The sequence below is a fragment of the Cyprinus carpio genome, chromosome A8, assembly GCF_018340385.1.
Source record: "Cyprinus carpio isolate SPL01 chromosome A8, ASM1834038v1, whole genome shotgun sequence".
In the NCBI taxonomy this organism is placed as follows: Eukaryota; Metazoa; Chordata; class Actinopteri; order Cypriniformes; family Cyprinidae; genus Cyprinus; species Cyprinus carpio.
In genome coordinates, this window is record NC_056579.1 from 26,811,528 (window position 1) to 26,824,675 (window position 13,148).

At 45.8% G+C, this 13,148-nt stretch overlaps 1 protein-coding gene across 1 annotated transcript in view; it reads left to right on the forward strand.

The window, feature by feature from the left end:
- The window catches only part of LOC109070154 (serine/threonine-protein kinase WNK2-like), a 51,229-nt gene that overhangs the window by 13,861 nt on the left and 24,220 nt on the right, over window positions 1-13,148 (forward strand). Inside the window, 14 exon segments of the mRNA XM_042761462.1 lie at window positions 198-536; window positions 643-753; window positions 1,491-1,598; window positions 1,765-1,900; window positions 1,975-2,075; window positions 3,711-4,052; window positions 4,758-4,807; window positions 4,898-4,988; window positions 4,991-5,059; window positions 5,567-5,632; window positions 5,634-5,684; window positions 6,233-6,336; window positions 7,053-7,074; window positions 11,695-12,396. Coding sequence (XP_042617396.1) covers window positions 198-536; window positions 643-753; window positions 1,491-1,598; window positions 1,765-1,900; window positions 1,975-2,075; window positions 3,711-4,052; window positions 4,758-4,807; window positions 4,898-4,988; window positions 4,991-5,059; window positions 5,567-5,632; window positions 5,634-5,684; window positions 6,233-6,336; window positions 7,053-7,074; window positions 11,695-12,396 — 2,292 coding nt within the window.

Here is a 13,148-nt window from a genome sequence, read left to right on the forward strand (position 1 = left end):
CTAGATTGCGTGGACTGCATTGGACATTACGAAGATGAGCTGTGTTCTTAAATCAAGCACAGAACCTTCCACTCCCATCAGTGCTTTTATGGGATTGTGGGAAGCGAGTTTGCCCCATTTAGTAAATCTGGCCTATAGTTTGTGTTATGGAATGGAAGTGTATGTGTGTTCTCATTAGTTTGTTTCCTCTTCTGCAGTCTTCTGTTCTGAGAGCCCAAAGCCTGGCTGCAACGGCCGCAGCTCAGCACATGCAGATGTTCCCTCCTGCCCCCTCAGAGACCCCTTTGCTGGCCGCCGAACAGATTCTGTCCACTCCCCAGCCACTGGGACTTCTGCAGGGCGTCTCGACTGCACCACAAACCGTGAATCCACAGCAGCTTGCATCTACAAGTCTGACTGCAGAGTCGAACGCGCAGGCCCATGTTCACCGACCTGCAGCGTTGCATCAGCCTGCCTCAGTGCAACAGAGTTCCACGCATCCAAGTTACCATCCTGCCACAGCAGAGCTAGCCAATGCACAGACACTTCCAACCCATGCAGCACACTGAACTCAGTCTCCCTTCTAAAACAGAAGCAGCACTGCCTGCAGATCAGAGTTTTCAGAGCGGAGCATCTCAAACACCCGTGTTGCAACATTTGCAGCAACCAACTGTGAATGCCACAACTGATGGGCAACACCGTGACTTCTCAAAAGTGCAGCAAACTGCTCCTGTGCAGCTTAGCCAGACAGGCCCTGCACCATCTGTACCACAGGTATGCTTGTTGTATGCTTCTCAACTTTAATGTGAACCCTGCATGCAATTCTCAGAATGTTTGAATACCACCTTCAGATGTGAAACCTATCATTATATGTTATGACTTGAGCAAGTAGCAAACTGAACGGGGTCCATGTATAACATTTAAACTACTACACACAAAATCAGTTTTCAATGTTTGAGAACAGAAATTTTTTTTTTTTTTTTTTTACTATTCTGTAATTGTAAGGCCAGATCATTTGTACCCAAAGGCCACTCACAATTCACAATCTCTGAAGCCTATTTTATTGGCTGTGGAAATGATTTCAGTTTTCAGAGTTTAGGATATTGTGACGTGTACATTCCCGGAAGAAAACTCAGGACTATAATTAAGGCATCTGAGAGAGTTCAGAAACTGCTTTTACAGATATAGAGAATATTTGAAGACTTTTTGGAACTGGCCACAGGGCTGCCCAGTCCCAGTTCCTGGAGATCTACCTTCCTACAGAATCCATCTGTGATCAAGTTTTCCTGAAGATCTTAATGCACTGGTTCATGTGTGTTTAGATTGTTTAGAGTTGGAGCTGAACTTTGCAGGAAGGTAGATCTCCAGGAGCAGGGCTGGACACCCTACTGTAGACTAACAGTGACCAGACAAGAACGCGACAGAGGAGGGACCTACATCGGCAAACCTTCTGTGTTTTCTTGCATCATCTTGTTTTTCTCATTTGTATTTCTCTTATTCTATCCTGTTAGCTCTCCATTCAGACACAGCTAATGGACAGCTGGCAGCAAGTAGGTCAGTCCACCTCCAGTCTGACCCAAACCATTCCCCCTCCACAGGCGCCAGCTTATCTCACACAGGTACACCCTACTGCCGGCTCTTCTGCTTGATTTGTGTAATCTTGTGTAAATAGTGCACTGCATAAAGGACATTTGACTGGCCAAAGCTAGCATGCATTTAGTTCTTCTGATCATGATGGTGGTTAATTCTTCCCATGGTACAATGCACTTTTGTCTCCTCCTCCAGTGTCCTTCTCTAAACACAGCTCAATCATTTGGGAGCCCTCTACCTGGATGTGACTCGCACCCCGCCAGCTTTCCCTCTGTGCAGTCGTCCCTCAGTCTGCCCGTCCCGACACACCCCCACATCTCACCAGTGTCATGTTCGCAGATTGAGAGCTCTGTGCTAACCCAGTACCCACCCACCTGTCCTCCACCTCCCCTATACCCGCTCCAGTTCCCACAGTGCACCAGTACCAGCAGGCCTACTCTGTTGCTCAGCAGCCTGCCTCTATGTGTGTAGGAGTCCCTCCCAGTAAACAAGCTCCGCCCACTCAGGTAAGGTATATCAGTGCCTTAAAGGGATAGTTCACACAAAAATTACAATTCTGTAATAATTTACTCGCTAAACAATATGACGTTATTTGTATTTCTTTCCAAACACATTCATGAAACGTACTCCTACTGACACACTGCATTGAGTCTACTGAACATAATATGCACTGAATGGTTAACACAATGGTTTTCAGAGGAAATATTTACCCCCATACTAATTCAGTATTAATATTCAAATATTGTTAGTGTTTACCCAAAGGTCATAGTTTCCAATTTTTTTGACTACAGATTTGAAATTTCATTGAAATAGTTTGAAATTGACTGTAACAATAAAAACTCCATAATCACGGGAAGAAGGAGGCGGGAACCGGCGGACATTCAAATAAAACTTTAATACCCAAATAAACATTAAAATAGCATGACAGCCCCTCACGGACGACTGCCACGCACAAACAAAAACCAAACACAAAATAAAACCCAGGCCTGGTCCTCTCTCGTCCTTCACTGTCGTCGCTCCTCTTTTGTATCCTTCCGATGTCCTCCGAGGGTCTCGAGACCGGTGAGTGGAGCAGGTGTCGCTCATTTCCCAATCACTAAACCGGCCTCGCTTCGTTCCCACGGCTCTCGGCCCCGCCCCACTCATCACATACTCCCATCGCCCCTCGCAGGCCGGGGGGTACCCACGAGACTGCACTCTGCTCCCCCCCCTCCCTCCGGGGGGGCCACTCACGGTGGCTGCGGGAACCTGGGGGTAGGACAGACAGACGAGGCGAGAGAAAAGGAGATGGAAGGATGTGGAGTGACAGAGACAAGAGAGGGGAGAGAGGAAAAAAAAATAAAAATTCTGGTTCCCAGACACACTGTCGCTCGGCCCTCCACCAGCTGTGCGAAGTCTTCCGCGGTGCCTGGCGGCAGCACTGGACGGCCCTCAGTGGACGGCATGACACTCCTCCTCTGCCCGGTGGACAGCAATGGCAGCCGGCAGGAGTCCCCCGTTCCCTGCTCCTCCTTATTCCATGGGATGGCAGCAGGCTCCGGCCCCCTGGCGAACTGCGCAGACTCCTCCGCTCCCTTACGGACGGCAGCCGCCCCCCCACATCGCGGGCGGCCGGCAGCGAGTTCGTCCGTCCCCGGCAACTCACTCCAGCCCACCGCCTCGAGCGTCCAAGGCGCCAGACTGCTACGCCCTGCTCGACGGCACCGCGGATTCACCCCAGCGGCGAGGGATCTTCGGCAGCGCGTCCCTCCTTCCCCCCGGGTTTCGGCACCAGTGTAACAATAAAAAACTCCATATTCACGGGAAGGAGGAGGCGGGAACCGGCAGACATTCAAATAAAACTTTAATACCCAAATAAACATTAAAATAGCGCGACAGGCCCTCACGGATGACTGCCACGCACAAACAAAAACCAAACACAAAATAAAACCCAGACCTGGTCCTCTCTCGTCCTTCACTGTCGTCGCTCCTCTTTTGTATCCTTCCGATCTCCTCCGTGGGACTCGAGACCGGTGAGTGGAGCAGATGTCGCTCATTTCCCAATCACTCCACCGGCCTCGCTCCGTTCCCACAGCTCTTGGCCCCGCCCTACTCGTCACATAGACCTATTCATGTATTTTGAAAAATCTTTATTTTTTCAGGGAACCTTGACCAGCCAGCACCAGACTGTTCATGTGGACCAGAACTGTTCCGGTAGCTCTGATTACACCCGTGTCTCTCAGAAAATAACACACTTGACTCCTGCCCAGAGCTCCCACAGCAGTCATAATGCCCCTCAGCCTCCCACAGTACCACAGCTCTCACCCTTCAGACCCGTCCTCGACACATCCGGCTCTGCTGTGGAACAAAACCAGCCTCATCAGCATGTCAGCCAAGCATCTTTACCCACCGTCCCTCATGCTGGAGCCGGTGCCAGCCTGAGTCAGCAGAAGCAGCTGGGCAGCGGCGGATGTGGAGGAACCTCCAGTGAAATATTCACAGAGGTGAAACTCTTCAGTATCTATACACTGACAACATCAATAGGAGTATAGGCTCTGAATTATAGAGATATCTCATTTTGGATGAACTCAAAGGCAGCATCTCATTCCGCATCTTGGTGGAAAAGGCAATCTCATAATACAGCAACACGCTCCAAACACTGTTAGTGATGTGTACAGTACAAGCAGTGGCCACTTCAAGGAAGTATTATTGTCGATTACGATCATGCGATCTTGAGTGTCATTTTGTAACCAGAGGATCTTTTCTTACCTCTGATGCTCTCATGCACCCAAGACTGGTTGCAGAAATGCTTACACATTTACTTATTTTCATGTTGGCTTGTTTTTACCAAAGTCCACATGGACAGACAGACTGTATTTACATTGTAATAAATTTGAATTACAGGCATACATTTGATTTGCATCATCAATCTATACAGCTATAAACAATTTTGATACTGTGTTGTCTAGGTAATGTTCTGTTCTACATTAAGTTGCTGTAATACATAGATTTGCATGGGGCGTGCTAGGAGATAAATGGAATTCATTTATTGGGTTAGTCTAATTAATGGACTGTTTTACTATTTTTTTTTTTTTTTTTATTTTGCGTGTGCTGTGTATTTTTGTGTTTATATTTAGCCTAGCAACATGCAATGTCTATTGGCGTCATGTGCCATTGCCACTGAATTCATTGCCTTCTGTGCACTTTAGGAGCATGTTCCTGATAAACAGGCAGCACCAGCTGGGTCCACTTATGACAGGTGTGTTTCTCTGTTCATAGATCAGTGTCATTCTCTTTTTCATCTTGCCTCATGCTTGCAGATGTGATTGGGTCTTTGCTTTTTCTGCAGTATAAACTCAGATGGCACATGCGGTAAAGAGCTGAGCGATGGGAATGAGGCTTCCAGCAGGGCTCGCAGTGAATCACGAGTGCGAAAAAACTCAATCGCAAATTGTCCCGCACGCGCTCCCGCCAAGACAAGATCAACAGAACCAAACTCACCATGATCAAAGTGAGTCTGGATCTCACGGTCAAACAGATGCAGAATGTCCAAACATGATCTTAGAGGGATAGTTCATCCAAAAATGAAAGTACCCCATGATTTGCTCACCCTCAAGCCATCCTAGCTGTATATGACAAAATCTCGACCTCCATCCACTGCCATTATAATGCTTGGAAGAGCCAGGACATTTTTTAATAAAACTCCGATTGGATTCGTCTATAAGAAGAAAGTCATACACACCTAGGATGCCTTGATGGTGAGTGAATCATGGGCTTATTTTCATTTTTGGGTGAACTGTCCATTTAAGATGCTAACTGTCAAATATATAGTGATTTGTGAAGTTTATAATTGTTTGAGTGTTTCATGAGTTAAGGCTCAGACCTGAGTTCTGGTATTGTTGACACAGTTCTTTCTGAGGCATTGCGATTGTAAATAGTTAGATTGTAATAAATAAATAAATAAATTAATTATTTTTTTTAAGTTCCTGTTGTTATGTTCTCTGTGACTGTGTTACAGGTGTGTGACACAGGAGACAAGATGGTGGAGTGTCAGCTGGAGACTCATAACCATAAGATGGTGACGTTTTAAATTTGACCTTGACGGAGATGCTCCAGAGGAGATTGCCACATATATGGTGAGATCTTCACCTCTACTTTCTCTCTCCCTCCCCATATGCCCTTCTCTTCTTCTGACAAACTCCTAGAGGTGATGTGTTTCAAACTCCTGTGCTAAAGTTTGTGGAGGCCATGTTTCTTAAGTAAACATGGTGGGATTTGGAGTAGGAATTGGCCAAAACACTAGAGTAATGGAATAACCAGGTGTTATTGCATGTTTAATCACATAAATTAAGTTACATTTTCCTTTCATTAAAAACAAAAAACAACTTAAACAGTGAAACTGAAATGATTGACTCCAAATTCTCATCAAAATTCTGTGGTTAGTGGCATTACGTCCATTGTATTTAGCAAACAACACATCTGAGTCTATCAGAACACAGCTGAGACATTTTTTGGAGCAAACCCACTAGTTCAGAAACATTGCATTAGTGAAATGTTGTTCATGTTCAGTGTTCCTTATACAGTATATAACTCACTGAATCTTATTTGGGCGTACTGTATCTGCTTGAGCTGGTTTCCTTAATAAGAGAAACAGATGACTGAGCTCTTGTTTCTGTTCCTCCAGGTTGAGAATGAGTTTATTCTGTTGCTGGAGAGGGCGGTGTTCATCGAGCAGCTGAAGGAGATCATGGATAAAGCAGAGGACATTCTGAATGAGGACGCTGAGGGGTGAGAAGGCATCTGTCCAGACCTCACTGCTCCGTCAGACGCCTGTCGCAGCAGACTCCGGCCCGCAGGTCAGGCCCTAGATGGCAGATGATAGTACTTACTTAATACAAACATGATTTAGACATTTTATTAGGTTGGCTTGAAAAAGCCAACCTACTGATCTGCTACTTAAGCTTTCTATTCTTCTTCTTCTTAGACTAAATTTCTGAACGCTACTCCTCCTAGAGCTTTCAAGCTAGAACCACCAAACTCAGCCCAGATCTTCAGACTGATCTGACTTAGTTTTCATTAAAAATCATAAAAATCCCATAGACTTACATTGACGGAATGTTCAGATGAGCCAAGACTATTCAAACTCCAGCTGTCAAAATTCAAATCTAAACACACTGAAGCCCATTAGACTCCATCAAGCTTCCCTTCTATAGCCTTGTTCAGACTGTCAGCCCAAATCTATTTTTTGTGCAAATCCGATTGAGATCCGATCATATTTAGATGGTCTGAACGGCAATAAACTACATGAAATCTGATTTGTACAAATCCGTTTCAAGCTACATTTGTATATGGTTTGGAATCCTATTCAAATCGCATTCCTGGAAATCCGTTTCAGTCTGATCGCTCAGATTGGATTTAGCGTAGCTTTTTTTACGTTCTCACGGCATGTAAAACATAAACACGTCAGATGTTTTTGTAGTAAACATAATAAATGTCTTTTGCAGAAACAAGCTCGTGTTGCAAACTGCAAGTCAAGCGGAAATGGACAATATATTGTTAGTATACGCACCTCTTTGCGGAGACGGCAGCACGGAATAATGCTGCACATACAAAGTTGATTTATTTCACTAATTCCATTCAAAAAGTGAAACTTCAAGTCAAGTCAAGTCTGCTTTATTGTCAATTCTTCCACATGTACAGTACATACATACAGAGAATCGAAATTGCGTTACTCTCAGACCCCCGGTGCATACAGATAACACTAACAGTAGAGCCTAAAAATCTAGATCAAATATAAAATATAAGATAAAAAACTATACAATAAGGGAATGTAAAAAAGACATAATAGAAAAAATAAAATAAAAATATGGTTAAATAAAAGCAGTGCAAGGCACATGGCAGATAGAGTGCAAACCAGTGAACAAACAGGTGCAGATAAAAAGAGATTTTTTAGTGTGCATAAAAAAAGCTTATTCAGTCTGATTAAAGTGACAAAGGGCTCAAGAGCAGTTATTTTACTTAAACTGACTGATGAGGAGGGTAGAATGACGTCAGTTCAATGGTGAATGAGGGTAGTGAGCAGACCAATGCTGCACAAAGTGACTGTTGCATGTCATCGTATGTTAGTGGGGCGGGGGGGGGTGGAAGGACCTGGAGATGTGGGATCGGGGGGGGGTTCATAGTTCAGTGGTGCCTGGGGCAGAAGAGGGATGGGGGGGGCAAGTTCGGGGAGCGAGTTCAGCTTCCTGACAGCCTGATGGATGAAGCTGTCCTTCAGTCTGCTGGTCCTGGCCTGGAGACTCCGCAGTCTCCTCCCTGATGGCAGCAGACGGAAGAAGCAGTGTGATGGGTGGGTGGGATCACCTGCAATGCAGAGGGCTTTGCGAGTGAGACGGGTTCCATAAATGTCCTGGAGGGAGGGGAGAGAGACACCAATGATCTTTTCAGCTGCTCTCACTATGTGTTGCAGGGTCTTCCGGCAGGACGCGTTGCAGGCGCCATATCACACAGTGATGCAGCTGGTCAGAATGCTCTCGATGGTGCCTCTGTAGAAGGTGTACATGATGGGGGGTGGGGCTCTGCCTCTCCTCAGTTTGTGGAGGAAGTAGAGATGTTGCTGTGATTTCTTGGCCAGTGCTGCAGTGTTGTCGGTCCAGGAGAGGTCCTCTGTGATGTGCACACCCAGGAACTGCTCACTCTCTCCACAGTTGCACCGTTGATGGTCAGAGGAACATGCTGAGTGTGCGCTCTCCTGAAGTCAACAACAATCTCCTTCGTCTTCTCCACGTTCAGAGAGAGATTGTTGTCACTGCACCACCCGGCCAGGCGGCTCACCTCGCTCCTGTAGTTTGTCTCATCTCTGTTGCTAATGAGACCCACCACAGGTGTGCCATCCGCAAACTTAATGAAGAGGTTGGAGTTGTGTGACGGTGTGCAGTCGTGGGTCAGCAGAGCGAAGAGGAGGGGGCTCAGCACACATCCTTGGGGGGCCCAAGTGTTCAGTGTGATGGTGCTGGATGTTTTGCTGCCGACCCGTACTGCCTGAGGTCTTCCAGTCAGAAAGTCTAACAGCCAGTTGCACAGTGAAGTGTTGAGCCTCAGCTTGACCTGTTTGTGAATGAGCTGTTGAGGGATGATTGTGTTGAATGCTGAACTGAAGTCTATGAACAGCATTCTGACGTATGAGTCTTTTTTCTCTAGATGTGTGATCACTGAGTGGAGGGTAGTTGACACCCAGGGATGTTGTCAGGACCCGGAGCTTTGCGTGCATTGATCCTGCTGAAGGATCTCCTCACGCTGTCCGGGGTCAGCGTCATCACCTGGTCACTGGGACGAGGTGGAGTCTTCTGTGCAGTGGTGCTGTTTTTTGCCTCAAAGAGAGCGAAGAAGGTGTTCAGCTCATTCAGCAGAGAGATGTTGCTGTCACAGGTCTGCTGTGGGGGCTTGTAGTCCGTAATGGTCTGTATCCCCTGCCACAGGCTCCGAGTGTCTCTGCTGTCACTGAATTGATGGGCTATCCTCCTGGAGTACTGTCTCTTAGCCTCTCTGATGCCACGGTATAGGTTGGCCCTGGCTGTTCTCAGGCCCACCTGATCTCCAGCTCTGAAGGCAGCGTTCTGCGTCTCCAGGAGTCTGTAGACCTCCCCTGTCATCCATGGCTTCTGGTTGGCCCGGACAGTGATGGTTTTTGTGACTGTTTCATCCTCAATACACTTGGTGATGTAGGCAGTGACAGTCTCTGAGTACTCCTGGAGGTCAGTGGTGTTATTGTAAGTGGCAGCCTGCTTAAACATATTCCAGTCAGTTGTATCAAAGCAGTCTTGAAGAGCGTCAGACGACCCTTCTTGGCCACACTTGAATCTGTTTCTGAACTGGTTTGGCGACTTTAATGAGCGGTCTGTATGCAGGCATTAGCATGACAGTGATGTGGTCTGAGGCACCGAGGTGGGGGAGGGGGAGGGCTTTGTAAGCTCCTCTCTGTGTGGTGTAAACAAAGTCTAAAATGTTTTTACCTCTTGTTGGAAAGTTAATGTGTTGGTGTATTTTTGGAAACACACTCTTTAAGTCAGGATGGTTGAAATCCCCAGCTATGATGAGAAAAGCATCAGGGTGTGCTGTCTGCTGCTCACTGATTTGCTGGTACAGTTCACTTAGTGCATCGTTCCTGTTGCTGTTGTTGTTGTTCGGGGGAATGTAAACCGAAACGAGCAGTATGGCAGTATATTTCCCTCGGCAGATAGAACGGCCGGCACTTAATAATCATAAACTCCACCAAGGGTGAGCAGTGTTTGCAGATCACAACAGCATCGCGGCACCACGCGTCATTGATGTAAACACAAAGCCCGCCGCCGCGGGTTTTTCCTCCCGGGACGAGCGCTATGTCTGCTCGATAGCACGTCAGCTGGTCGAGCTGAATGGCGCAGTCTGGAACTCTGTCGCTGAGCCATGTTTCCGTGAACACAAAAACACAACAGTCTCTTACAGTCCTTTGAGTTGAACATAGTAATTGGATGTAGTCCAGTTTATTGCCAAAGAGCGTACGTTAGCCAGTACGATGGTGGGGATAGACGGCTTGTGTGGGTTAGCCGTTAGTCTAGCCAGCCTCTTTTGCAATGACCTTTTGTGTCTTGTCCTCCTTGTGCAAGGTGTCAGTGGTCGTCTTTTGGACAACTGTCAAGTCAGCAGTCTTCTTCATGATTGTGTAGCCTACAGAACTAGACTGAGAGACCATTTTAAGGCTTTACAGGTGTTTTGAGTTGATTAGCTGATTAGAGTGTGGCACCAGGTGTCTTCAATATTGAACCTTTTCACAATTTTCTAATTTTCTAATTTGGGATTTTCCTTAGTTGTCAGTTATAATCATCAAAATTAAAAGAAATAAACATTTGAAATATATCAGTCTGTGTGTAATGAATGAATATAATATACAAGTTTCACATTTTGATTGAAATTAGTGAAATAAATCAATCAACTTTTTGATGATATTCTAATTATATGACCAGCACCTGTACCAGCTTCCTGCGTTTCTGCCACTGCCTCATAAGATGAAATCCATAATAATAATACCATAATAATAATAATCCGGCTTGACGCCAACATGTTGTCATGTCATAAGACAACATCTGTATTGCAAACTGTATAGCTGTTAATGTTGTTTTTAGCGTTGGCTTAACAATGCAACAGCATTGCCATAGAAACCAATTCAGTAAAACGAAAGAGTGCATATGGACACACAAATCAGATATGAACAGTTGCAATACACTGCATGGACAGTCAGTTACTCAGATCAGATTCCATCCGGATATGCACAAAATTGGATTTGGGCTGACAGTCTGAATGAGGCTTGTGTACTATTTCTAATCCATTCATTAATTCATTCATTCTTTCTTTCTTTCTTTTTCTTTCTTTTTCTTTCTTTCTTTCTTTCGTTTTCTGTCTTTCTTTCTTTCATCTATCTATCTATCTATCTATCCTAGCGACATGCTAATCATGCTAGAAACATACTAACAACATTCAAGTAGCATGCTAATAACAAATTTAATCATGCTAGAAACAAGCTAGCGACATCCATCTGAATCTAACCATGTCAACAAATGGAAGTCAGCCAGCAGTTTATTGTTTGTGTTGCCGGCAGTGATCGTGTCAAGAATGAGCCACATTTCCATGCGTGTAGTGAAATGTGGATGTTTAGGAAAGTGCTGCTGTGAGTTTTTTTTCTAGTGGTTAAGAGGAAAATAAAATCAAACGCACCGTTTACCCTGCTGTGTCTTTAGGTTGTACCCTGCTGTGTAAATGTAAATGTGTGCCATTTCTCTGCCACTAGCATCACCAAACAGAACTGAACTTGTCCTATTTTGTATTCAGGGGTCAAAACCTGAGCACGCACAGTCTGACCAGCTAGTCTACAAACAGAATGGTAAGACCACGACAGATATCAATGTAACTACTGTAGAATGAGTGTGTAACCCACAGTCTGCCTTGACTTGCAGTGCTTCACACCGGAAAGCGCTGGTTCATCATCTGTCCTGTGGCTGAGACGGCCACGCCTGACAGAGAAGAGGCCGCCTCCAGTAATTCAGAAATTTTTAGCATTAACTAATATGCACTTGTAAATGATTATCTCACACTATTACTTGTGTTTTCCAGACCCAGAGAGCTCCTCTATATCTCAAACACAGGATGTCAACACAACTGGTGCCAAACCTCTGCAGAAGTGGCCATCAGTGCCACAAGGCGTCCCTCTCTGAGGTGGCTCCATTGGCCGAGGGCCCTCAGGCTGCCTGTACGGTGGGTGTTTCTGTGGTTTCTGACATCCAGTGCTGCCCCCTTGTGCCTCCTGTTTCGCTTGATGTGGCTGCTCAGAAAGCCATAGAGGGCCCTCAGCAGCCCGTGGCCCACACCAGCAGCCCCAGCGCAGAGCCGCCCGTGAGCCAGACCCAGCCTGTGGTGCTGCAGCAGCCCACTCCAAAGGCTTCTGTCACCAGCGGCCAATCGCCTCAGAGCCCCACCCATCAGCCTCAGAGCCCCACCCATCTGCCCCAGAGCCCCGCCCATCAGCCTCAGAGCCCCGCCCATCAGCCTCAGAGCCCCACCCATCCGCCCCAGAGCCCCACCCATGAGCTCCAGAATGCCCCGCAGGTGCAGCCGGGCGAATCAGATGGGGAAGGGCCGCCAAGGCTGGATTTTGCAGACAGAACCATAAAGACTCTGGATGAGAAACTGCGAAACCTTTTGTACCAAGAGTACCACCCATCGCAAACCCCAAGCTCAGCCTCTGAGCCACCCGGATCACCTCCGCTGTCCGACAGCCAAGGCAGTGATGGAGCCGTGAGGAACGCAGAAACACTGGTACAGTCAATCCTCCTCACATTTGCTCTGAAGTCTCACATACATTATTATATACTTCTTTTGAGTTATGCATGAGTGGTACAGTAAGTCTGAATCAAGTTATTAGTGCTGATTCATGAGTCTTTTTGAAAGATTTAACAACAGAATAGGCTCATAAGAGCAGTATATTCATAAGTCAAGGTTCATTCGTTTATGAATCTGGCCACACTGGTCACATGTTTGGTGTGTTTGTTATAACTAGCAGGAAAAGCGCAAAGATGTCTCGTTGTCTTGTTGTCTTTATCCTACGCTTTTGTTACATCATCTCATTCAAGTCAGACTGCAAACTCACAGCTCTGGTGTGGTAGACTCAGTAGTGGCATAGCACCGTTAAATAGTGGAATCCACTTTGCGGGAGATTTCAGATTAAATTATTTTTAATGGAACCAGTTCTGAATAATATCCAGTTCTTGGCCCTCATCCCCAGACCTTTATAGAGTTTAAACATCAACCTGTAACCATCATTAAAATCCTATTCCATGAATAAAAGTAAATCTTTTTTCCTTGTTTTTTTTTAGTAACATTATCGTATGTTTTGTGTGTCAAAACATGTTACACATGATTTTCTGAAGTGAACAGTCGATTGTTGAAAACTGGATATTTGTAGAAATATAGTTATGTTTATTAGCACCAGAGGAGTAGAAATGGCCAAATAGACTGTACAACTGTTAACCGGTTATTCTCTGAAGAAATAGTTATATCCCAACTCATAC